Raw genomic sequence first — 27,466 nt, forward strand, 5'->3', positions numbered from 1 at the left:
TGAATAAAAAAAAAAAACTTGGAAGCCGTTGTTCTCCTGTTCTGTTTAAGAATAAAACTTATATTATAAAAGTGTTAAAACAGTTATTCGATCCACTAAACCCACGTTTAAAAACAGGTTATGTGCCCAGTCGTGCAACTGGAATAAAAACAATTTAACGATACGTTTTTCGAGTGTGTGAAAAGTAAAATCGAAAAAACCACGTGTGGTGTAAAATGGCAGATAACACGACCACGACGACATTAAAATTAAATGGTGATAATTGGCCCATATGGAAGTTTCAAACCAGTATTATATTAAAAGGACGAGGTCTTTTCGAGATCGCGGATGGTTCAAGAATAAAACCCAGTTCAGGAGATGAACTTAACAAATGGCTCAAGGACGACGCAAAAACTCAAGAATTGTTGGTTACACGTATGGAAGAAGGTCCTCTAACTCACTTACTGTCATGTGAATCTGCGAAAGAAATGTGGACCAAATTAAAAACGGTATATGATAAAGAATCAGTTGTAAGTGTGCATTTGCTACAACAAAGGTTTTTCATGCTCGACTTTGATTCCTCTGTGAATACATTTATATCCAAAATTGAGGAAATAAAAACCAAATTAAAGACTGCAGGTGAAGTTCTGTCAGATAAAATGATAATTACTAAAATCTTGATGACCTTGCCAGAACATTTTAAACACTTCAGATCAGCATGGGAGTCAGTTCCAGATAAAAATCAAACATTGGAAGAGTTAACCTCTAGATTATTGCTTGAAGAAGAAAGATGCAAAACAGTAGAGTCGACAACAGCACTAGTAAGCAAAACGAGTTCTCAGAATAATCCAACCAAAAAATGCTACATCTGTGCAAAAGCTGGTCACATAGCAAAGAACTGTTACTTTCGAACTAAGAACTCTAAGAATGATAAGGCTGATAAAACAAATAAATTTTGCAGTTACTGCCGAAAACAAGGACATCTAGTTCAGACTTGTTGGATCAAGAAGAAAAAGGAAGAACCGTCGAATAAGAATCCTGTCAAAGAAGAAGTGGAACACAACGCTTTTATGGTATATTCAGATGGTGTAAAATCAGGTGATTGGTACCTTGACTCGGGAGCCACTGAACATATGACATGGGATAGAAGCTTGTTCGAGAAAATGTTCGAGGATCGAACCCCTAGGATGGTGCAAGTTGGAAATGGGCAAACATTGGAGGTAAGAGGATATGGAAATATTAAAATGTGGTCCTATAATGGAAGAAAATTCATTGAAACGTCATTATCGAATGTTTTGTATATACCTGACCTAAAATTTAATTTATTCTCGGCTGGATGTGCTCTTGATAAGGGATATTTCATGTCATCTGATAATTCATCATGTAAGTTTTTTGATAAATATGGAAATATTAGAGCCCAGGCACTAAGACAGAATAAATTATATAAAATGCAGTTCAAGAAGGAAATGTATGAAAACAAAATAGAAAATGAATTAACTAATAATATTTCTGAATGTATGACAGTTAAAAATATAGAAAATTTAGAGACTTGGCATCACAGATTAGCACATCAAAATATTAAGTACATCAAAGATTTCCTTAAAAAAATGAATGTTGAGTATATAAACAATGAATTTATTTGTGAATACTGTTTATCGGGCAAACAACATAAATTAAAATTTCAACATAGTGAATCACGAGCTACTGTACCTTTAGAGCTAGTTCATGCAGATGTGTGTGGTCCTATGGAAACACTTTCGTTAGGAGGAGCTCGATATTTTTTATTATTTAAAGATGACTACACCTCATATAGACATGTTTATTTCCTAAAGCAGAAATCTGAAGTAGCAAAAGCAATTGAAAATTATATATCTATGGCAGAAAGGCAAACTGGTGCAAAGATGAAAGTTTTGAGGACAGACAATGGTTTAGAATTTGTGAACAAACAGGTAACGGAATGTCTGCAAAGCAGAGGTATATGCCACCAACGCACAGTGGTATATACTCCCCAACAAAATGGAAGGGCGGAACGAGAAAACCGAACATTGGTTGAAGCAGCCAGAACAATGTTACATAGCAATAAAAATTTGACAAAAATGTTTTGGGCAGAAGCAATAAATACCGCTACATATGTTCTGAATCGCTCTGGTCCAAGCATTGTTCAGTTTAAAACTCCTTTTGAATTATGGAATCAAAAGGAATATAAGATGGAAAATTTTAATATTTTTGGAAGTAGAGTTTCAGTACTAGTACCTAAGGAAAATAGATTGAAGTGGGACACAAAAAATGAACAAGGATACTTCCTTGGTTATGGAGAAGACACAAAGGGATTTAGAGTGTATTTACCTGATAAAAACAAGGTTGTCATACAGAGGGATGTAATATTCCTACCAGAAAAAGTTCAAGAAACAAAAGGTAAAATAACTGAATTCTGTAATATTGAAGAAAATCAAGACTTGGAGTTAGAAGATACCCAAATTGATAATATTGTACACGATGAAGAGACAATTACCGATGAAGAAGAGTTGGATCCAGAAATCAGTGAAGAAATAGTGAATGGAAGATATAACCTGAGAAGAAACTTAAAAGGAAACCCAAGGTTTGAAGATTTTGAAATGGATTTGGATAGTTTGTTGTTGACAGTTACAGAAGATGACGAACCAACATGCTATGAAGATGCTATGAAAAGCGTTGAGGCTGAGCAATGGAGGAAGGCAATGGAGGAGGAAGTAAAATCGTTGCAAGAAAATGAATCGTTTGAAGTAGTGTGTGATAGTGATGTTAAAAGGCCTGTCATAGAGTGCAAATGGGTGTATAAGAGGAAGAAAGACGAGTTCGGTAGTGTCACGAAATTCAAAGCAAGACTTGTTGCAAAAGGTTTTCAACAGACAATTCCATTAAACGGCGATATTTATAGTCCAGTAGCGAAATTAACTTCTGTAAGAATTTTCTTAGCTATATGCAATAATTTAAATTTCAGGATACATCAACTTGATGTATGTAGTGCTTTTTTAAATGGAGAAATAGATGATGATGTATATATTTTATTACCTAAAGGTTTTAATACTGACACAGGAAAATTTGCAAAGCTAAGGAAGTCCTTATATGGATTACGATCCTCACCAAAAATTGGTATAAAAAATTTAATGATTTAATGATGACATTGAACTTTGTAAGATCTCAAAATGAATACTGTATTTACTACAAAATTTCAGGCTGTTCAAAGATTTTTGTATTGATCTATGTTGATGATCTATTAATTGCCGGATCAGATGAAAAAGAGGTTGATGATCTAAAAGTTACTTTGAATCAACACTTTAAAATGAAAGACTTAGGAGGTATCAGTTATTTTTTGGGTATGCACATCACACAAAATGTATTGAAAAATGAAATCATAATCAACCAAACTTTATATCTAAAGAAAATGTTGAAAATTTTTAAAATGGAAAACTGTAAACCTTGTAATACCCCTATGGAACCAAATTTTAGACATGATGATCTTAAACGCAAAAATTCTGAAAGTATAGAAATTGAAGAAAGATGTAGAGCAGCAATAGGTTCTATAATGTATGCCATGTTATGCTCTCGCCCAGATCTATGTATAAGCATAAGTATCCTAAGTAGATATCAATCAACTGCAAGTTCACAACTTTGGCAATCGATTAAACGAGTTTTAAGATATGTTCAAAAAACACAAAATTTAAGTTTAGTTTTTAAAAAAACTGATTTTCAGAATGAAATTGAAGGATATGCTGATGCAGATTGGGCTGGGGATAGAACAGACAGGAAATCTACGTCTGGTTATGTATTTAAAGTTTTTGGGTGCACAGTCAGTTGGTGCTCTAGAAAACAATCATCCGTAGCTCTGTCTTCAACAGAAGCGGAATATATAGCTTTAAGCTTAGCCATAAGTGAAGCTTGTTGGCTTAAGAGTTTAATTAGTGATTTAAAAATTTGTGATAGTTTAAATGTCATGATTTATGAAGATAATCAATCGGCTATCAAAGTGTGTAGGAACCCAGAGTTCCACAAGAGACTCAAACATATTGATATTCGTTATCATTTCATTCGAGACAAAATAAATGATAAAACAGTTTCACTAAAGTATATTCCAACCAAACTGCAACTCGCAGATTTGTTCACGAAACCGCTGTCTCTAAGTTCATTCAATAATTTTACAATCAACTGCAATGTATTTTAAGAAATTTTTTTTGGGTAACTTACCATTGAGGGGGAGTGTTGTTATTATGTTTAGGGAACAATGGCAAGTTAATTTATCCTAGTGGTAACACTGATCATATTCTATGATTGTATCAATGACATGTATTGCGCAGCCGCATATAGTCTTGTCTTGTCTATGAGTAGTACGTCATAAGTTGAATAAAAAAAAAAACTTGGAAGCCGTTGTTCTCCTGTTCTGTTTAAGAATAAAACTTATATTATAAAAGTGTTAAAACAGTTATTCGATCCACTAAACCCACGTTTAAAAACAGTTAAGAATAAGAGAGCCTTTTGAATGCTTGATAGAATGTGGTAATGTACTTTTTAATTTCTATACTTTGAAATCAACAGATACCTGTTCTAATTCATGAATTTTGTTACATACCTTCCTGTTCAAATTTTTGGCCAATGTTTCCAAGCTTTCGAGCTCACTAAGAGAACTATTCAAAGTAATCTGTTTAGGATCGACTTCATCAAATCTAGGTTTAAGCTCGTTCAATAATTTTCTCATGTTGTCCAACTTCTTTAGGGTATAGAATCCTTGTTGAGTAGACTGAAAAAGAATTTGTAGTGACAAAATCGCACTGATACCATTGGGTTGTTATAATCAACTCAGTTATAAGAAAAGGTTTTACTTGTATATCAGTATATCTGATAAAATGATTTTTCTAAAAAAAAACACTGCAAAATCTTTGTTTTCTGTTCAAACCTGATTCGGATATATTTTTTGAAGTTTCAGCGATGACTAAATATCTTCAACGAATAATTGAAGCTGAACCCCAATTCTGAATTCATCTGTCCATCATTATAAGGAAAAAATTGAATAACACTGCAAATATTTTATGATTTCTTCCAGATTATAGAATATCCTAAATTATAAAAATGGTTTACAAAATAAATTGGACCATGGTTGATTAGTCGTTGGCTGCGCATCACTCTCTAAATCAGTACCCATCGAACTACAGCAGAGTTATCATGCTCCTCTAAGGAGATGAAAGGGGTATTTGGCATTGATCACTGAGTGCCAAACTGAAGATTCCATCAGTAATCTCGGGACGAAGCACCGAAGACCTCAAAGATGAAATTGGCTCGAGAACGCCTGGCCAAACTATTCATCTTGGAATTCTGATGATCTGTTTGTTTTCAGTACATGTACTGTCATTGATCATTTACAAAAAGCGAAATTATTCGTGTTTTCAGTTCAAAATACTTATCTTTCCATTTATTAAAAAGATGTATCGATTGATAGATAAGAAAAAATCGAAATGGGTTTATTGTATTTGGAATCTCCTACAAATCTCCTTCAAGCCGTCTATCATTATGAGCAGAATATTTTCCATCGTTTAATCGAATAGTTGGACAATTTATGATTAAAATTACATGTGAATGATTAATGGAACGGATACATTAAGGTCGTTCAGAACGGAGAATTCAAATTAAAATTACGAGATATCTATTGTTTAAAACTTTCGTATTTTTAGGCGTAGAATACGGATCTGCTGTAAAAAAATGGAAGTCGCCATTTAATATTTCAAAGTTAATCCACCTTCCCCCACAAGGGTGAAGGAAATGGAGGTTGTACAATAAGTGGACTAAACCCTCACACCCGTCAATTTTTATGCGAATCATTTTTAATGTATTCAACTTTATGCAAATTCCATATTGCACGCCTCATCACGATCATTGAAAATTCAATTATCTTAAGATTTTTCGTTTCTATATAGAATAATCATTTCAAGTTTCGTGTTGAGCAGCATTAAAATTATAATGATAGAGAATTGAAGCATAATATAGAAAAAAATTGGAACAACAATACTGACGTGAAGTGAGAAGCTTTTGAGCGCTCGTCTTTCATGTGTCAATGTTTATTCTGTGGTCTCTGAATGAACGAGTGCTCAACAGCTCCTAACTTTACGTCATTGTTTATTTTTTATTAAGGAAATTATTCTAGTATGAAACTCAACTCACATCAAACTCAATTATAACAGGATCAATCAACTGCGTTAACTCATCTGTCGTATTCAGAAGAGCATGTGTGCAAGAATCACATTCATGACATCCATACTCTGGTACGAAGGCCCATCTGTATGGACATTGATCGCACTTCTCTCCCATTACACCTGGTAAACATTCACATTGTCCTGTCAATGTGTTACATCCAAATCCAACCGAGTAGTCGCTTTTACATCCACAAGCTGTAAAAAATATTCCTTACTTTCAAACTGTTTCATTTTCCTCATCAATTACACATTTTATTTCAACTAAATAATAACTTCGCCTGAAACATTAATGTCCTGAAATGGTAGGTTTATTTGAGTTTAGCGCTCCCAGTAGGAACTTTGCATTTATGCCTCATATTTATACCATTTGTAAAACTACTGAGGGATCCGAATTTCTAACCCAACTCAATTGAATGAGACAGGGTAGGCGGTCGCCTAGGGCGGCAAAATTCAAGGACGTCATTTCAAGCTAGATCAACAAAAATCACATGTGTAGAAATTCAAAATACCGAATGAGATTTAATTCGGACAGCAACGATAGGAAGGAATATGGATAAATTTAATTAACATCAAAAACCATCAAAGGTACCGCATTATGTATTATACTCATAAATATCCAGATATCCCTTAATCTTCTCATAGCGCTGTTTGACGCTAAAAAAACACATGCACTCGTTAGGCTTGTCGGCGTTCGTTTTGCTAAACGTTGCCGAATTTCATTGCCACTTGGGGTGGCTTCTTCTGGATTATTGTTCTTCTCAATTCTCCGATCAGAATGTTGATTCCTCAGAATGGAACGCAAAATATACGAGAAAAGATTCCATTTCACCATTATAATTATAAGAATTTTTTTTTATTTCATACCATATTTTTAACTAATGTTGGGCGTGGGCGCATTCGAATTAAAATAATGGTTCATCCGCATAATCCGATTGTTTTACTCGATAATCTTAAAGGAAAAAAAAAATGTTCAAGCTTTTATAGAGTAAAAACTGAGCATAAGAACCTCAAACTGCAGGGTCTGCTCTAGAGGAACCGCAAATAATGGAGGGCGGCATTATCTACTTTTTCCGAGGAATCTTGATTCGTGGAAGATTAATTATATATTTTTCTTTAATTCAAAGAATTTCACATTTGATTCTTTTTATCAAATTCACTAATCTTAAAGATCTTCTCATCGAGAATGTCTGCGTCTATTTGAATTAAAAATAATGGTTGTTTTATTTGATCATATCAAAGAAAAAAACTAAATGTTCAAGCGTTTTATGAAGTCAAAACTCAGCAGAAGAGTATAAAATCAGAAATCAATTGATATATTTCATCATTTATTCATAAGAATTCAGTTGAGCACGTTTATTGTTTATTATATTCCATGTTTCCTAAATTATCTATAATTCGATTTGAATTTGAATTCATAAAAAATAATTATACTTGAAATACATTTTTCTTTCCTAAAATACTTTTCATGAAAATAGTGTGAAGTTTTCCACACTAAATATCTGAATACAAAACCCCAAACCTACAAGGTTGCCGACTTTTTTGCCGGGACAGAAATGCTAGAGCGGGCCCTGGACCCCGATTGTCCAATATTAATTTTTAGCATTCTGTAGAATTAGCTTATGTTAGGGCGGCAAATTGGATCTCTGCCCAGGGCGGCAGTTTGGCTAGCGACGGCCCTGACCTATGATCAGCAGTAAGCAAATAGATCGACTTACAGCTGCATCCTTCGGCGGTATAGTTCCAATGACCGGGGGCACATCTATCGCAGGTCCTTCCCGTCACTCCAGTTTTGCATTGGCACTGGCCAGTAGTATCGTCGCACTGGCTGCTGTTCGAAGCTTCTGCGCACAAGCAAGCCTGACAGCCTTTACCCGATTGGAATCCAAAGTGTTCGTATTTACATCTATCGCATTTTTCTCCTTCGACATTAGGTTTGCAGACACATTCTCCAGTATAGCTATTACAATGATCGGTTCCAAGTTTATCACAGATACAAGCTGAAATAATATTGAGGTCAGGATAATTATAACGCCATCATCTAAATAAACTTCTCACATTGACAATCCTTCAGTCTGACAGCATCCCCGAAATACCCAGGAGCGCATAAAGAACAAGCTTGTCCATACGTGTTGTTGAGGCACTTTAGGCACTCTCCACTGACAGTATCGCAAGATTGGGGATCACTTGGATTGATATTACCAGAACATTGGCATGGTTTACAGTAATCACCTGGGAATTCAAAATGTTATTTAATGGTTATTCTGATCGGCATTTCAAGTCGGCAAAGAAATAAATAGCATATTAATGAAAAATTTTACCTAATATTTCTGGCTTTCCGTAGTAACCTGAAGCACAGGCCTCACACTTGGCCCCTATGTAGCCTTCAACACATTCACAGCTGATTTTTTCTCCATCAGAACTTACATCGCAGGCTGTGGCAAAACTGTAAATATATATTTTTCCGTTAACCTCTGTTTCAGTTTGCACGTTCTACATAAGAAATTCGGATCTATTAAAATGGGCCACGCTAACATATGGTGCACTCATCCAAAGAAATATGGACAAGGATCCAGATCCTACAGGGCTTGTTCTAACAGGCACGGTATCATCAGGAAATACGGCCTGAACATGTGCCGACAGTGCTTTAAAGAGTACGCCAATGTAATTGGATTCAAGAAATTGGATTAATTAATAATAAGAATAATTTCAATAATAATAATTTTATTCGCAACCATTGGATTACACGTTTACATTTGAGTCCATTCTCTCAAAAACAACTTGTGGAAAGTGATCAAGCCTACATTACAAAATTTTTCTTTCGTGATCACCCACATACTGAAGATAAAAATATATAGCTCGACAAAAATAAGTATATATGACACGCTTGCGGTGCATGCTTTCAAGCAGCTTTTGAGATAATTGTCCGGCAGATCGAAAATGGACAAATGGATCTAACTGGAATCTTTGAGTCTGCACTTAAAATATGAAAAATGAACGATGGCGGTGGAGCACAGTAACAAAGCCCAAACAGAACACAACCGGTATTCCTAACTCGTACAAGCTCTAAGCTTTTAATGACAGGTCTCACATAATCCTAGGACAGTCGGAATCAGAAAATATTGAAAAATTGAAACATTCGAGATCCGAATCTACCCTGAAGGCTTTATATTTCTAGAATCTTCCATTCAAGAGTTATCGTGATGAATATAATTCAATTTGAGGACAGATTTGCCTTATCTACTCAAATCCGACTCAAAATCCGAAAACTACAGACATCATAACGAAAGGATATAGCGCTCTGTTCGGCAACGAACGCTAAAAAAGGATGTCATGTCATACAAGATGGTGGTAATACTTAAAACCATAAACAAAAGAACAAAGACTCACTTGTTACTGGCTAAAGGTAGTGGACATGCACAAATCAAACAATCCGTTGGGGTGCCACCTTTAGCATTACCATGATATCCCACTTCACATTTTTCGCAATGGTCTCCAACTGTGTGATGAGTACAGTTCTGAAAATATATGAAAAATATGTGTTATTTTCAAGTATTATGTTCATTTGAACTCAAAAAAACAACACGGCAAATAATGACTCGATTAACTGAATACTCGTAATATCGTGCATGAATGATGATTCAATTGTGTTTTTCTCAACTGATTTCGAATTTAACAATTTCTAAACATTTTTGAATTTGGACTTACGGCATTTAAATTATTTTCAGGAAATAAAATAAAAAAAAGTAAAATAATATGTAAATTAGTTAATGCACCTTGAAAAGTCTCCAATCTCATCATTCTTCATGATTTAAGAATCTCGAATTGAAAATAATTCAAAAAAATACCAACCGAAACTAGACAGACCAATTCCGAAGTTACAACGAATCTGACTAAACGGCTAGATTTGGAGTGAAAATAATGAAGTACTAATATGTTTAATATTTTCTCATAACCTATATCTACAAAGCATTCACCCAATAAAAGTAAATTGTATATTATTGAAAATTTCAAAGAACAGATCAAAAAATATTATGTATAGTGCAGATTACACCTAATCTCCCAAATCATACAGAGTAATTCTATATTCTACAGAAATTTTATCGCATTATCGCATTCAATCAAAATTCTCATTTTTTGTCTAATACTCACCAAACAAACTCCTGTATTGACATCACATTCTTCGGCATGTCCGTTACATTGACATGGTACACAGTATCCACCATGAGGTCCTAAAGGTATTCTGTAGTAGCCTGGAGCACACTCTTCACATGAAAGACCTTGATAGTTTGGAGGGCATTGACAAACTTCAACAGTATTAGCATACTGTATATCACGCCTGCCATTGTCGTTGAAGAACTGATGGGAAATCGCCTCTTCGAGTATAATTCTACCGAATCTGCAGAAATAATTTTGATTTGAAATTATATTTGATTATAATTCTTTCCATTGGGAAAAATGTACATATTATTCACAAAAAAATATACTATGAAATAATGTTTACTCTTGCAAGAGATATTATATTGATTATAATTAATTATAAATTTAAAATCAAAACCTGACTTCAAAACAACAACTTTAATAAATATCATTGATGTATATCTCGAATATTCTTCAAATTTTATAAGCATATAAAAAAATAATATCGGACCTACTCAAATCTAGGTCAGAAGTTAATCACGAGGAAACGTACTGCCATCGAAGGTGAGTAGCGATAGAGCGTCTTTTTATTAAATAGCCCCTATCTTCATTTGATTGTCATCGATATTGGGTTGTGCGATACGGGTAAGCTTCAAAAATGGAGAAACCGGTCTATTACTACTCATCTCAGATGACAGCACGTTTCTGTGTGGTTAACTCTCAAATCTCCATTGAAGAGTTATTTATAATTATTATTGTAATAATTATAATTTATCGTTTTGTACTAACTTTGACTCAACACTAGCAGTCCAGTATTTGGCTCTTAAGTAGATTCCTTTCAAATCGCGCAATACTTCCATGATGTGCTCTCGTTTTGCTGCGACTCCAATGGGTAAATTGAAATTACTCTCTATCAGTTGAACTCTAAATGAAAATTCTTGTTCTGGAGGTGGCTGTTCTAAACTGGTGAATGTTAGGTATGTGTTATTTCCCTCCAAAATAACATCTGGTCCACTTACAGCAGATCCTACAAAATCAAAGTTGAAATTATTTAAAATAATCACCTATACTCAAGACGTTATGGTAAGAGAGTAGGAGAAGTAAAGGCGCTTAGATAACTGGAAAGTAATTGATTAGCGATGTTTATTTTCATGTTAATACTCATCGGCAAAACATCTGAATCAGGATATAAACATACCTTGGTTGTCTATAGTGTAGAAAATAGTGTAGTTCAAATAGCCTCCATAGGAATGTAACCTCTTGCCCAAATACTCAGAGGGTGCAGCAAGATAAATGGACGCGTTGGTGTTACTCCCTTCAAAATCGATACTAATGCCTTCTTCAGACGTTTCCATTGTCAAATTAAACTTGGATCTTTCCATTTTTATTGTCAGGTCTAAGTCGAACAAGGTCCAACCAGACATCTCCGACAGGGGAACCATCACCAGACTGGAACTTTCACATCTTGTTGTCTTGCCGAAACAGAAACATTCTGTGCAACCGAACTCGTTGGTCGCTTCAAGGTTGAACGTTCCTTCTCGACAAAGCTCGCAGGCTGGCCCAATCGCGTTCTTTTTGCAGAAACACTCGGCGGTGTCTTGGTCACATATAGCGTCGGTTGTACCGTGAGTGTTACACTCACATAATTGACAGTACGGAAACGAATAATGTCCAGGAACACAGGTATCGCATCTGCGACCGTCAATATCTGGTTTGCATCTGTAAACATTGGCAATATATCAACTGAATAACTGATCAGAATATTATTAATTTGTGTTCAAATTGAACCTAGTAGCACTATGATTCAACCATAAGATAACCAAAGATAGTTAACCCGAATTTCGAATGAGAGTCCTAGTCAGTATTCACGTGCAAAAGAGTTACTCCTTTGAAGCCAAGTAATTTCTTGTGGTGCTACGGAGGTAAGGGATTGTTAATATGTGTTGATGATTAACGGTATGATCCGTATACAATATTCTTGGTTACTTTGTTTAGTATTTTCAGTAAGTAGGTTGGAGATATACTGGTTTAGAAAATTCACTCCGAACCATAGGATTTAGCGTACAAATCTCCAAGTCGCTCTGGCTCTAATGGAACAATGGAAGAATCGAAACATGAGTGCGATGCCATATCAAATAAAAATCTGGTCTTCGCGAACGGCCGCTGACAAGCTTAGTAGGGGGATCTGTTAGTCGGGTCTGAAGTCTCTCGAACTGCGTGATTTTCGTTAGACCATATCGGTTTGAAAATTCGAATGTTCAGTTTACAAGAAAAAATTCAAATAACAAAATGGTATTTTGGTGATCAATCAATTCAGGAGACAATGAATTCATTCATTGTTGCCTTTGAAGATAGGACGATACCTTCAAGATCCGCGATTTTGAAAATAATTAAAAAATTCGAGAATTGTGGATGTTTACAACAATGTAGTCATTGCAGAATTGATAGACCTACCAAAACCATAAATGAAAATTGTCTGAATAGAGAGGTAGATGTGTGTGCTGCTGTTGAAACCAGTGAACCTTGTTCGAGTAATCGAATTGGCGAACAAGTCGATATGATTGGTAGAACTGTTCGGAATATTTTGAAAAGAAATGGTTATCGATCTTATAAGGTTTAAACAACTCAGGAGATTTTTCCAGAAGACCATATCAAACGAATGGAATTTTGTGAAACGATGATGGCAAAAAAATGAAAATAGTTCATTTTTGAGCAATGTCTTATTAACTTATGAGTCATCGTTTTCCTTGAATAGAAAACAAAACCCATCAGTATTAAGATATTGGTCTAGAAAAAATAAACGTCTGAGTATTCCTGTGCGTACTCAGTATCCTAAAAACTTAATGTTGGGACTGGAATACGGAATACTGCGGAATTACATCATTGGACCATTTTTCATCGACGGTAACCTAAACGCTGCAAATTATTTGGAGCTTTTAGAAAATAGAATTATTTCGACAGTTCGACAGCTACCAATTGACTTCGATCTTGTTTGGTTTCAACAGGATGGCTGTTCAAGTCACTACGCACGAGCAGTTACACAATATCTCAGGACGACATTTTCTTACCGTGACATTTCTACAAATGGCACGATCAGTTATGGCGAAAAATAACCTGATTTACACTTAGGAAATTATTTGTTGCATTCAATTTGGCAAATAAATTCCTCGCATACACACAACAAAATTATCGTAATAACATTCAAATCAAACCGATACGGCATGACGTCCTACACCAGGTTTGGGGTGCGATTGTTTACTGATCGCATCGCGGTTCGCGGACCGTTAAAACTCCAGAACAACACATCCCCACTACGCCTGCCAACGACCTTCCCGAAGACCAGATTTTTATTTGATATGGCATCGCACTCATGTTTCGATTCTTCCACTGTTCCATTGGAGCCAGAACGACTTGGAGTTTTGTACGATAAATCCTATGGTTCCGAGTGAATTTTCCAAACCTGTATATTACATTCCTGAAAAAGCGGTGAATATCTCCTGAAACTTTGGTGAGTTATCTGTCACCAAAGCAACCGCACTTTTATTCAAGTGGAGTTCGGTAACCTCTTCCCCTCATCTTGTCATTTGTCATTTTAATTTTCAGATTATTGTTTAAGAACATTTTCAATAGTATTTGACACTCAAGACTATATATTTTTTTCTTTAGATATATTTCGGAAATGACAGATCATTAGCTATCTCAAGACTATATCATTTTGATTATGATACAAATGACCTTCAGAGCACTTTTAGTATATATCAGTCGTTGTTCATCTCTCAGTGGTATCAAATCAGCGATGTTTTGTTCCCCAGTATTCATTTTTGTATTGGTGTTGGGTTGGTTTTCATCATAATCGTTGTTTTCTTCAATTGTCACTTCAATATAAGTGAAGTGTTCTGATGCCTCAGTTCAGAAGCCTCTCACTCATCGAATAAGAGTTCATTTATCAATATGACCCGTTATTGGTCGAAACTTGGAGATCGGGATAGTTTCTGTGGAATTCTGCAAAAAACTTTTGCTGGTAACCTATTTTATCCTCTTCCATTTTTGTCACTTCATAGTATATTCGCATGATCGTTTCATTTACAGAACTTGTCTATTTCATTTTCATGCATCTTCTTGCTAGACCTGCTTAAATGAGTGCTACCAGGTGTGTCTTAAAAGATAAGGAGTACCACCAATGATTTAATAATAAGTAGATAGTGCATAGAGAGATAGAGAGAGAGAGGAACCGACTCCAACAAAAAGGTGAGATGGACTTTGTTCCATCTCGTGACCAGACGCCCAACCATCCGATGTTTTGTTAGTTGAACATACAGAACCAATCGAACTTTTCATTGCGTTCACGTGATTTGGCTTCCCTTATCAGTGATTGAAATTCTAATATGTATCTGTATCCTCTCCCCCGTGGTCACATGACATGAGGCTCAATATTTCTCTCTTTAATGTTGGAGACACTGCACGACCGCTTTAACTCTCATCTATGTAATATTGGGTACTACACATGATGGCTCCTTTAAACGGTATCTATGCAAACAACAATAATTAATTCCATGTTTCAAATGAATGTATACTCACGGGCAACTTCCGTTCATTAGATCGCACTGCAGCGTTCTTCTGACTCCCAGAGGGTTACAATTACATTCTTCACATCCGATTATTGGATCATAACCATAAGTTAAAGGCAAGCATTGGTCGCACCTTTCTCCAGTTACCCTTGGTGGACATATGCACCGTCCGTCACTCGGATCGCAGTAGGCGGTGGACGGACAGTTACACGGTTTACAATCTGGGAATCCATAGTATCCGGTTCTGCAAGCTTCGCATTTACGACCGATGACGTTTTCTTTGCAAGGACACTGTCCACCGAATTTGTCACAAGTGAAACTGGTGGAACCGTCGAAGTTACACTGACAAGGCCTGGCGCCACCATTATGGGCCGCAGTTATCGAGAAGACTGAATCTTTACAGAAACCTGTAATCAGATATAATCATTATTAACTATGAGATCTTCCTAGCGGCTCCTATCCAATTTTCGATTCATAATGAACTCAATTAGCTGAGTTTATTGCTGTGACATAGGTTACAGCAAGTTAATTTCTTTTTTTTTTGAAACTCACACCAATCATGCTGAAGAGTAATTAGTGAGATATTGGTTGTCGCACATAGGATTGGGCCTAAAGTTTTTTCTCTTGACTCAGTCGCTACCTTGCGTTTGAACATTAAAATCTAGCTTATTGATACAAAACATTAATTTTTAAAACCTCGCAAGCAAAGATGGTTGTTATGATATATAACTCCTTCACAAATAAGTAGTCAGATATCCCGAGAGTGGTTTGAGAAATTTTGCTGGGAGATTTCAATTCAATCTAAAAGGTACGCTTTGAAAAGATGGAGATCATAAAGAAAGGAAAAATAATAAAGCGACTATGGTTAGTATGGTTAAAGATTAGTGGATCAGTTAGAATTTGTTTTGTGAACCTAGATAAAATAAGATTGGATAGTTCTGTTTGTATATCCAAGTGCCTTTGTTTAATTAATCACAATATATGTCATCGAACATTTCATAGATTACCTTGCTGATTAGTCTCAATGTTGAAATTATCCTTAGCACAAACCCTGATGAATTCGTCAGTCTGGTCAAAATCTTCTTCCTCTAGGTTTTGCGGGGTATGGAAATCCGAAGGAACAACCAGAAGGTAAAACAGATACACGCCTTTATTTCCTGGATCCTACGAAATAAACAATAAATTGAAAAATTATTAAAAAAAATATCTCATGAAAAACAACAAACCTTGAATGTGATCATGAAGTTTTCAATCAAATTGAACTTGATGTTTCCGTTCACTTCGTTCACCACTGCACGACATCCTGATACTGATGGACAGTGCTTAAGTGGAACCTCTGCTTCATAGAACTGACCATTCTGGATGATCACATTCAACTTGAATTCTGTGGAACGTAAGAATCATGATCATACTGCTCATATAATAGAGCTACTTGATTTATGACAAATAAACTGTAACTGTATTGGCACTCACCAGGATAGAAGGGTTGATAATAATGAAGAATGAATGTATAGTATCCTGGACCAGGAGTTTTGCCTCTTAGATCCACAAACTCGTTTTCTTTGTTCAATAAAACATACGTTTGGTTGAAATCCAAAGCTGACTTGTTATTCGCTGTATCACTATCGACTTCAAATGTTATTCTTTTTGTTTCTTGAGGTGTTCTGAAAGTTGATTGTGCACAGAAGCCATCCCTATTAATACACTTAGGTCTTGGGGTGATATAATCTAATGACCATTCTTCCTTGGGTATTGCAGTGATAGAATGAAGTGCAACATTTGCATTGTGCCCCTATAGCAATAAATGTTAATTACTCTTGATAAAACTATTATAATAAAACAATTCATTGATTTCTGAACACACAAATACTAATGGTTAGCTGCACCGTTTGCCTAACATTGAATAAAAATTTAAACGTTGATTAACTTCAAATTTCTTTTGCACCGTCTTTCAAAAGACGTTTTATGCAGCATAATCATTATTTACACTGAACAGGCAAATTTGATCGTTTAACTTCATTATAAGTTCAAAAAATGTATTGCTTTCGATATAAAATTCGTTTCCCACTCTAGAGATAATACAAATGATATAATAAGTGTTAAGGTTCATTCATACTGTTTGATACGTTTAAAATCATTCAACAAAATATAACTAATTTCCTTCTATCGTACTGAGTAGGTACCTAGGGTACCTACATACTTTGGTACAAACCTCTATATCAATCGTTAATCGATCATCGTCAGCATAAAATATGCCTATTCCTCCTTCCTCGTTGATGAATGCCTGCCTGCATAAGAAATTGTATGTACAAGAGTATAAAATGACGTGTCCTCCTGCTGTTGCGACGTTATTTGTTACGTTCACATCCAATTTGTGAGTTCTTTCCTCGTTGAGTGGAGTCACATAGTTAACGATCAAAACGTAAGGTCCTGGTTTCGAAACGGACACGTCTAATGTGATAGCTCTCTGCGCAGTGTTTATAAGAGGTATTTTGCTCTTGACGTGGACTGCTGGCAAATGCTGGAAAGAGATACTTTAGAACTTGAAGTTAGAAAAAGTGATTTTCAATTTACCGAAAGGTCTTCGTAGAATTCGGAAATTGGACGTTGTGTACTACCGAAAACAGCTGTGCCAGATCCACAACCAATGGAATCAAAGTTGGTGACATTAGGATAACTATATTCGCGACATAAACTGTTGGTGTCGTTCACCCTACATGGTTTTTCAACCTTCTGGTGCAGAATCGAAGCTAGGTAATAATCTTCGGGAAGAAGAACGAAATAATCCTGAAATTAATTCAAATGGTAAATTAACTGGAATTTCGATCTAAGAAAGATATTGATTTTTGTGGTCAACATATTCCCATTCATTCAGTAAGCAATATATTTTGTGACACAATTATTTCTTGTGAAAAAAGATGACAGCAGTGACATAAGGTCTGGAGCTTTTTAGTGTTACTTTATTTATGTGCCAATAGCACCCTTGGAGGTCACAAGCTTGTACTTATATTGAACTCACCACGAACAATCCTTTTGGAACTTTGATGCTGACGGTCCATTTACCAGGATTTATAACGAAGGGCGTTGGTGTTGAGCCAGTTGCGCCAGATACGGTAACAAATGTCGGTTCGTTACTAGCTTTGAACTGGACTTGCTGCTTTTGTTCACTCTCATAATAACTTTCCGGAATTATTCTAATCGTGCCTATTATGGTCTCGGGATTTCTGTTTACATATTTCAAGATCATAAGGTACAGCGAAGACTTTGATATGTAGATATCTTGAAGAATTTCATTCTGAAAATAACATCAAAAAATACAATTATAAAGTCTTTCCATTCAAAAAAAAAGTTTTTATAAATACTTTTTTTCAGATTTTGGAAGATATAATTCATTCATCGCACATTATGAAGAACATCATAATATATCGTCATAAGTTGAACCATTGTATAAAGTTTATAATATTTATTATACTCAATTCAACCAAATAATATTTTATAGAAAACTTTGAAGAAAAGTCAAGTGGCCTTATTTCTTGTTTAGTATTTGTACTTCTCATTTTTTCAAGAGTTTTTTCAAAAGTTTCAATCTAGTATTTGGAAGAATCATAGTTTCGTTGCTCATATATAGAAAAAGCAAATATAGGTTGAATATATAAATACAAAGATGTTGCACGCTAAGGATTCAAGTGAGTGAATGTCATTCAGCTAAAAAAGTTCGTGCAATTGTCTCACATAACATAACAATCTTGATATTAAGCTCCTGAGCCAACCAAAGATCGAGGACAGCTTTGTGGTCACTTTTGAGATACAAATATATTTCCCTTGGTTTTGGATTCATCAGTCGGTTTGTGTTTCTTATAAAAGCTTCAACCCCCACAATTGTTCTCTGATTTTGATAGTATGGTTACGGTCGTAGATGGACCCATCTAGTTGTTCCCTTACCCATATAAACTGCGTGTTGGACAATGCTAGAGCCTATTGGACCAAACTACTTCGCAATTTTTCCTTAATTTTTTTACTTCATAATACTGCATATTTTTGAAAAGTTTCAAACTGAACTAGTTTGGTCCAGTAGGCCCTACTAATGGGCATTTAAAAAATGATATTTTATATGAAGTTCTATCAAAATCTCATCAAGAATCTGCAGATTCCTACATTTAAAACAAACGAAAGTTGATCTCACATATATAGAAGATTATTCGAGTGCGGAAACAATATCTTTGTATTACTGGTTTGTAATAAATTTCATATTCTGTTATCAAAGACCACACAAGCTTTTTTGGTTGGTATTTCTATTCTATACCTACACAGTTTGTGCAATTAATCCAGTGAATTATTGAGATTGATATACCTGTACCTTGAGAGTGGTTTTCAGTTCATACTATATAGTACTAAAGGGAGTAGTTGAGCCATCCAACTTGAGGGGGTGCTGCGTTTGACACGACATCAACAAAATATTTATCATTAAGTCTTCAGGCAACATAGTTATATATGATATTATGACATGAAAAATAGATTTACCTGTAGAGGAGAGAATACTCCATATCCTTTCCAAGAATATCCAGGAAAAACTTCTTCATCGTAAGCATAACGAGCAGATGTATTCGTAGGGGTTTGTCCATCCTCCACTTCATATTGATATTGATAAAGTGTGGGGAAGTAATGATTAGAAAGTGGCTCTTTGCAAGTTCTTCCTGTGACTCTTGATTGACACACGCACTGTCCACTTATTTTATCGCAAATGTTGTTTATAGATCCTCCAACATCACAACCACAATCTGAAGAATCGAAGATATTTATATGATTATTCCTAATCTGTTTCTTTAAATAATCTTCGCAAAGTGAATTGAATAAATATTCGTCTATGGCATTTTATATACAGAAAAAAAACAAAATCTTCACCCTCTTGGAGTGAGGGGTTCTTATTTAGAACCTATACTAACTTTTTATCATATCCACGTCGAATTTTATATAAAACAATAATAACTGCTCCATTTTCATCAGATTTTTATGAGACATTTTCGAATGTGATTAGAACAGGTTTTAATCCACAGCTAAATACTAACGTAGTGGCAACTCATCGTGTGAATCAACTGAGGCCAGGCCTTGCATGTGAAAATTAATGAAATGTGAAATTTTTGACACATTATTGATTTCAATATAAAATATTTTAAATTATTTCCATCGAAATAATAACCGCGACATCCTCACCGCTTTAGTTGCACACGGCGGGAATAATACACGAATTTGAGGCGCATAAATCTAGGCTTGTAGATCGTGTGCGCATCGACGAGGTTGCGACTGTTCGACGCGTACCCTTCTTCGTGTAAATAGCAATTTTACACAGTGTTAGTGAAGATCCCCAGTTTCATGTAGACATATATACATTTACAATTTTAAAAACCGTCGATTAGAATTGATGAATGAAAAGTAAAAATAATGAATGCATATTGGTTTGTATTCTATTCAATAAAATAAATAGTAAACAGTGTGTTTATCACTTTGGTCTCCTTATTCGTTTAATTTTTGTATATATGTACGTCAAGGTTTCAGTTTCGGGGAGGTTTCAAGATCCAGATTATAGACTGCGGCTGCTCGAAGGTTGGTCGACAGTTATGGTGAACGCCAGCTCGCCTCTTTTTATTTTAATAAATGGTGACATCTCCACATTTCGGGGAGGGCAGTTTGATCCCCCTAAACGCCAATCCCCGGCTACTCCCGAAAAATGAATAATATGTATGTATAATATATAATATAGGTATAATAAGGGAATTATTTTGTGTTTTTTCAACTTTTCGTTCTACTCTAAAGAAGCAGAAAACGTTATTTCTGTTGTTTTATAAATACACAATTTTTGTTTTTTGATTATTAGTTTTTATTCTTGTAAATGAATGTTTTTATGGTTTTAGTAGGCCTATTGACCTCCATATAAAAGATCAACGCATCGAGTGTGGCAACAAGGTGGCGTGGAAATTTATTTCTTCTTCGGGCCTCATCTGTTGCCACGAACTGCCTCTTTACTAAAATACTAAGAGCCGAAACTACAGAGACTTGATAAAACAATCTCACAAGTCACTGTGGCCGAAACAGTATGTAGTGTCTGCTCATAGATGGCGCTATGGCTGCATGCGCCACAATAAATCGGCGCCGGCGCAATTAAATTGGGTCGTCGCATTGCAACACATTACAGAGTCACTTCTCCACGATGATATGAGAAGGTGTGTCTTAGGCAAAGATCGATGAAATGCCTAACCGATGAGTCCACCCGCGATCTCGGGACGAAATTTTCGATGATATGCTAGAATATTTATGGTTCTGTATTCGTATACGCACGAAACTTGAAATTATTCTAAATGGACAAGCAAAATCTTATCCCGATCAGAACCGTTATCACGAAAGTATTGGGTATTCATTTTCCAATATTCATGGTTTTGATGATGAGATCAGCTTGTAATTCAGCAATAATATTGTAACTGTTAATTCTATCAGCTCAAAATCTCATCAATTGTGGTCAAAGAAATAAGGATTAATTATATATGTTTCGATGTTTTACTTAAATACTATAGTTCTGGTAATTTATACGAAATTTTGCACAAAGCTGAAATTGTTAATTTACATCTACATCATAAATGTAAATTTTCATCTCGATCGCATTAACAGTTTTGAAATTAACACAAAAATAAAATTCATGGTCATATTTAATAGTCGGAATATGCTAACGAAATCGGAACTTGGACATCCAAACCTACCAAAAAATGACAAGTATTATTTCTTTTCGTTCGGGAGTTATCGTATTTACCGTCGGCTGGACTTCTTTGAATTTGACCACGAATTCTTCGTCAGCGCGTTGGACCTTATATTTTAGACTATTTCCGTTTCAACATTTGAAAATACACATATTGTGGCAAATCGATAGAACGATCTATTTAGTGAACGAGCGCTCAGATATTTCACTTTCGGGAAGATACCAACCTTCGCATCCAAATAGATTATCCTCCTCCAATCGATAGCTACCATCGGCACATTTGTCGCAGTTCCTAGATATAACAGAAGGTTTACAGACGCACTGTCCATCATCGCTATCGCAGACTTCTATTCCACCAAGGACACCGGAAGGGTTACAATTACATTCTTCGCAACCGGTTGGATTGTTCAGATTGAGGTTCCAATACAACGGTTTGCATTTGTTACATATACGTCCTTCTACTCGCTCTTTACATTGGCAAAGCTCTCCTGCTGGCACAGATCCACAACCTGCAAAACCTTCCACCACTCCTGCAGGATGACAGTTACAGTCTGTAAATAAAAAAATAAACATTTGAATACTTCATAATAAATAAATCAACATTCATTGTCGGGGCACCAGCATTTTAAGATTAAGCCTAATTTTTTCTGCATATATTTATCGTTGAATGGAGATGATTCATTCATTATCTTGACTCTTAATAAAATTCTTAATTGCACGATTTCAGAAATAAAAGATAAGTGACTCTCAAAAGTTCCGGAATTCGCTTCAGTGATTTCTGCTTTAATATCATGATGCAAATTACGAAATTTTGTATAAACTTGAAATTATTTTTTCGAGAGGACTGGTTCGGGTTGCTATCATTTACATAGATCACACCTGATGTTTATCAAAATCTAGATTCGTAGAACATCAATCATGAAGTTTGTTTAATTCACAGAAATTTTCAAAACGTTTATAAATAATTTGTGGATTAGTGTGTTGATGCTGTACCTACGCTATAACTCGTGCTTATATCTTTAATAATCTTTACTTTTCATCTCTCAGAGTAATAAACATATATAGGTAGTGTGGTTCCTAAAATTTCATTACATCAAACATATTTCATGAAAAACAGAACATCATTTACTTCCGCAATTAGCTACCTAAACAATAGCCATTCTTTCCCCTTGTGGCAAGGTCTATAGATTAGTGTAATTTTGCCTTTGTGGTAACTTGAGAAGTATTGTGAAGTCTATATACACTTATTTTCATACACTGTATCCCAAATATATATGGCGATAACAATGTATGTATTGTTGTTGTTGTTGATTCGTTTTATATCCAAGAGCAGAAACGTTAAATATATTATGAAATAAATCTAACTGCTGTTTTCTTCTATATTATGATCACACCACCCAATATGAAAATCTAATCAAAGTTTTCATTTAGATTTAATTAGCTAACTAATTCGCATAAAAAAAATTAGTCATAATGACAATATAAATGTAATAAACGACCAAAGTTATTTATGTAATCCTCACATATCCAACATTTTCAAATAAACATTCAGCACCACGTCCCACAAAAATCAGAACTAATCCTGACAAATGCAACTCTCTAATTTCTATGTAACTGCTGTTATCAGCACAGATTATATTATCTATTAGATATAATCAGAGATTATCATCAGTTGTAATAACACAAGTTATTGAATTTTCGCAATAATTTGTTTAACTAAGTTGCTACGAAACACCACGAATTCACAGCACGAGTCTTGCTTCCTTCAAGCAACTTAGTTGATTTTAAATAAAAGCTAGAAATAAAAATATCGTCTGAAAGGCAATTTTTTTTTTCGATACTCTTATGATATGCAGGTCATTCCATTTGAAAAAACGCACCTTTTATTATTTTAGTATGTCTCGTTCTAGATTTCAAATCGAATATAAAAAATTAATTCCTCAAAAATCATTATCAGTAAGATTAACCCAGTATTAGCGCGTCATCATCCCTTTATTTTGTATGAATAAATTTTCCTTATTGTTTGGATTTTTCGCGTTTGAAATGGATTGAATGAAAAATATTTGGTTTAATGTCAGATTGTCAGAATCCGTTATAATAAGGATCGATTCATATTCTATTACGAAAAGAGTTCCGATTCTAAGGATCCGATAATTGAAAGAAACGATTAGTTGCAGAATCCGAGTGAATAGTTACTACTTGAAATTGATACTTGAAATATTCGATTCTGTCAAAAAGTAATCGAATATCTACTGCCATTAACGTAGATCGATGATTGTGTTCTGTGTTCTGTGGTTGTCATAATCAATTCTGAGCGCTTAACCTCATTCAATCTGTAACCATAATCAAAATGATACGAACGGATTGCAGCAGGAAGTCATTTGCTGTTATTAATATATTCAATAGATTTTTGAGTTCGAATGCTTCACTGAATATAGAAAAACTTGAAAAAGAGGGTACAAACGTAGATGTGCTCGAGGAAGATGCAGTATTACAAGAAGAACGAATACAAGCAAGTAGGAATAAGTCCCGTCTATATGATAACCATAGGAACATCGTACTAGATCGAAATCCATTTCCTGAATCTAAACAATGGTTTCATGATAGTCTGGTTTATAAAAGGAAATTGTTTGGAAGGTACGGTTTCGCTAGTGGTGTTGATCCAGCAATATGTTGGCCTACTGAAAAGGAACTTAATGAATCCTTAGAATATGAGAAAGTTGCTTATCCTTTTACTATTCCTGAGATGATAAATACTGCTAAAGAAAAAAAAATGGCTAAGGATGAGGAAACAAGAAAACGCCAAGAAGATATGATGATTAAACTATCCAAATTAGAAGGATGGAAAAGAGATTTAGAAATGAGAATAGCAAAGAAAGAGGCTGAGGCTGATGCAACTAGATTGAAAAGAGAGCGTTTAATTGAAGAAGTTAGAAAACATTTTGGATATAAAGTTGATCCTAAAGATGAGAAATTCAAAGAGTTGCTTGAGAAAAAGGAAAAGGAACAAAAGAAACTGGCTAAGGAAGCTAGGAAGAAGGAACGGGAGGCAAAATTGTTAGAAAAACTGAAAAGAAAGAATACTGAACAAAAAAGTGACGATATAGTAAAAAATGAAGAAAAAACGTCTTAACAAGTTATGAAAGCTTCCAATATCATGATAATAAAATCTTATCTAACTTTCATATGAAATTCAGTAAAATTATGTATCAAAATGGACAGAGGAATAAAATTTGATAATATTAACAATCTTTTTTTTTTCATTTGAGACTTCAGAATCTTCAATTAATAATGATTTTGAAAAACTATGTTTATTGTTTTTAGTCTTCTGATAATATAAATTCTGAAAAATATTACAGATTGAAAAATAGACTCTTGAGATTTAACTTTTTACTTGATGTTGCTGAAATGTACATTATTATAAACAGGTCCAAAAATCTTTTGTAATTTTTATCTGCATTGCATAAATCAAATTGCAAGAACACTTACCTTCACAATCAGGGAAATTGTAAAATCCTTCTTTACACTTATCACATCGCTTTCCATCAAAATTATAGTGACATTCACACTTTCCATCGTTGCCACAAGAAACACCATTGGATCCTCTAGAATCACATTCACATGCTGAAAAATATTCATTGTAAAATTCAGATGTGTCTATCTAATGAAAATAGTGGGTTGAAGAATTGAATATGCATTTTTAAAATGTTAAGAAGACTTGTTTTCAGAATTTCATTCAACGATATAGTGCTACTTACAGATGCATGTAGAGTAATTATAATAACCAGGACTGCATTGTTCACATGTTCGACCAGCATAATTTGCTAAACACGAACATTTTCCAGCTTCACTACATGTTTTTCCAAGAGATCCTATCAAGCCACAATTGCATGGCTGACAATTTGGATATCCATAATACCCAGATTTACATTTATCACAGCGTTCACCTGTGAATTCTTCCCTACACAAACACTGTCCTGTTGCTTTGTTACAAATTCCTTCTTCTGTTCCTTTCAAATCGCAGTTACAATCTATAAAGAACACAAATTGAAATTTCATTATTCCTCAGATGAAAGTCTATCTAAATTGATGAAATTTTTATAACTAAGAAAACGCAATAAATTTGCATCTTGAAAAATATTTTCAAAATGGATGAAATCTCATGTTTAAAATGCTACCTCCAAAACTTTGTCGAGAATGAATTTGGGACAAAAACATTGTATAGTTTTTATGTATCATTTAAACGTAATTTCCTATCAGTCGAATCCTTAAACCAGAAGGATCAATCCAAATAACAATCTATTTTCTACCTAATTTGTCGCAAAAAACAGTTATGACGTTGTTGTACCATAGTATAAAATTTACCCTCCCACCTAATTCTGTGTAATAAGTAAGAGAAAAATAATATTGAATCCAATTAAATTTTAGCCGTTGTTGTACTGCTACCCTCCCACCCTTTTGTGGCAAACTAAGCGATAGTGGTTAACTGGATCTTAAATACTATAAGCACTCACCTAATACCTACTAAAAATATAAGATTAATATGCTACTCCAAAGGTTCATACAGAGATCGAAATTTCTCATTATTTTACTTTTTTGAATTGTGAAATTTTATTACACTCGGCAAGTGATATATCATAGTACCCTGAAGGCAGACAGACGAGTACTGTTCGTTAAATTTTATATAATTTCAAAGATAAACTGAAATTTCAAGTGAACATACAAATTTCAAGGTACCTTTCCATTACGGGATATAATTCCTACGTATCTTTAAAATGACGACCAGTAGAGCACATATATGTAGGTAGGTACACATCAAATATAGGTATTTTTCACGGTCCTAGAGGACGTTTTACAAAACGAATTTAATGAAAATGCTCTAAGCAATGTCCTATAAATAAATAAATGTGTTATACTTACAAGTGCAAGTTGGAAAATCATAATAGCCATCTTGACATCTATCACAATTTTCACCAGCAAAATTATTTTTACATGTGCAATTTCCAGACCCTACATCACAAACTGACGACACAGATCCATCGGCATTACATTCACAAGCTACGGTAAGAAATTAAAACAGAATAACGAAATTGCAGTGATGGATGAGAAACTCACGTTTGCACTCTGGGAAATTATGATAACCAGGGGCACACTCTTTACAGAAGTCACCACCAAAATTGGGTTGACAAGTACACTTTCCATTTTCTGCAGCACATTGCAGATCAACAGTGCCGTTCAAGAAGCATTCGCAAGGTCTACATTTCGGATAACCGAAATAGCCAAAGCTGCAGGAGTCACAATCTGGAGGGTTATATTCTTTACGACATTCGCATTTTCCAGTTCCTTCAGAGCAATTACCGGTTGAAAACATGTTGTCACAGTCGCATCCTAAAATTTAGTCAATTTTTTATATGCGCAAATCTTTTTTTTCCTAATAACTCACTTTGGCAAACGTCGGTTTCATTCCACTGTTTACTGAATGGTCTATAAAATTTGGGCAAACATTTGTTACAGTTAATGCCCATGGTGTTGTCTCTACAGTTCTGGCAAACACCACCACCTTCGTAGTTGCCATATATATCCAGAGATAGATGTTTTTTGTCAACTTCTGGATCGTATATACATTCTTTGGAATGTTGGAAGCAATTGCAAGCTGAAAAAGGTGTTGAAGAGGTCAATTGTTCATCCACCTAGAGTCTATCTTCCTTGAAAAACGATAACTTTGAATGGAAAGCAAGAAAGTTAAAAATGTATATAACATTTTGTGGTTGTAGGTAGGTTATAATGTTTGAAAAGTTGTGTAAGTTTTAATACTT

General features: G+C 34.7%; 2 protein-coding genes across 2 annotated transcripts in view; one reads left to right on the forward strand and one right to left on the reverse strand.

Moving 5' to 3' along the window:
- The window catches only part of LOC123673188 (laminin subunit alpha), an 83,280-nt gene that overhangs the window by 18,766 nt on the left and 37,048 nt on the right, over positions 1 to 27,466 (reverse strand). Inside the window, exons 6-28 of the mRNA XM_045607645.1 lie at positions 27,094 to 27,303; positions 26,766 to 27,038; positions 26,571 to 26,708; positions 25,409 to 25,681; positions 25,140 to 25,274; positions 21,878 to 22,201; positions 19,427 to 19,683; positions 17,925 to 18,200; positions 17,480 to 17,692; positions 17,118 to 17,426; positions 16,379 to 16,697; positions 16,132 to 16,289; positions 15,913 to 16,069; positions 14,916 to 15,312; positions 11,536 to 12,056; positions 11,127 to 11,364; positions 10,350 to 10,596; positions 9,588 to 9,715; positions 8,519 to 8,643; positions 8,256 to 8,429; positions 7,916 to 8,197; positions 6,169 to 6,395; positions 4,586 to 4,753 (exon numbers count right to left, since the gene is read on the reverse strand). Of these exons, the coding sequence (XP_045463601.1) occupies positions 4,586 to 4,753; positions 6,169 to 6,395; positions 7,916 to 8,197; positions 8,256 to 8,429; positions 8,519 to 8,643; positions 9,588 to 9,715; positions 10,350 to 10,596; positions 11,127 to 11,364; positions 11,536 to 12,056; positions 14,916 to 15,312; positions 15,913 to 16,069; positions 16,132 to 16,289; positions 16,379 to 16,697; positions 17,118 to 17,426; positions 17,480 to 17,692; positions 17,925 to 18,200; positions 19,427 to 19,683; positions 21,878 to 22,201; positions 25,140 to 25,274; positions 25,409 to 25,681; positions 26,571 to 26,708; positions 26,766 to 27,038; positions 27,094 to 27,303 (5,549 nt within the window). The remainder of the gene's footprint in view (positions 1 to 4,585; positions 4,754 to 6,168; positions 6,396 to 7,915; positions 8,198 to 8,255; positions 8,430 to 8,518; positions 8,644 to 9,587; positions 9,716 to 10,349; positions 10,597 to 11,126; positions 11,365 to 11,535; positions 12,057 to 14,915; positions 15,313 to 15,912; positions 16,070 to 16,131; positions 16,290 to 16,378; positions 16,698 to 17,117; positions 17,427 to 17,479; positions 17,693 to 17,924; positions 18,201 to 19,426; positions 19,684 to 21,877; positions 22,202 to 25,139; positions 25,275 to 25,408; positions 25,682 to 26,570; positions 26,709 to 26,765; positions 27,039 to 27,093; positions 27,304 to 27,466) is intronic.
- Positions 23,950 to 24,899, forward strand: LOC123673190 (growth arrest and DNA damage-inducible proteins-interacting protein 1). The gene has a single exon (XM_045607648.1). The coding sequence runs from the start codon at positions 24,001 to 24,003 to the stop codon at positions 24,781 to 24,783; it is 783 nt and encodes a 260-aa protein (XP_045463604.1). The 5' UTR covers positions 23,950 to 24,000; the 3' UTR covers positions 24,784 to 24,899.

The sequence above is a fragment of the Harmonia axyridis genome, chromosome 2 (assembly GCF_914767665.1).
Source record: "Harmonia axyridis chromosome 2, icHarAxyr1.1, whole genome shotgun sequence".
NCBI lineage: Eukaryota > Metazoa > Arthropoda > Insecta > Coleoptera > Coccinellidae > Harmonia > Harmonia axyridis.

What these genes read in the sequence shown, in the direction of transcription:
- LOC123673190 (XM_045607648.1), top strand. Translation starts at nt 24,001, where the DNA reads ATGATACGAACGGATTGCAGCAGGAAGTCATTTGCTGTTATTAATATA.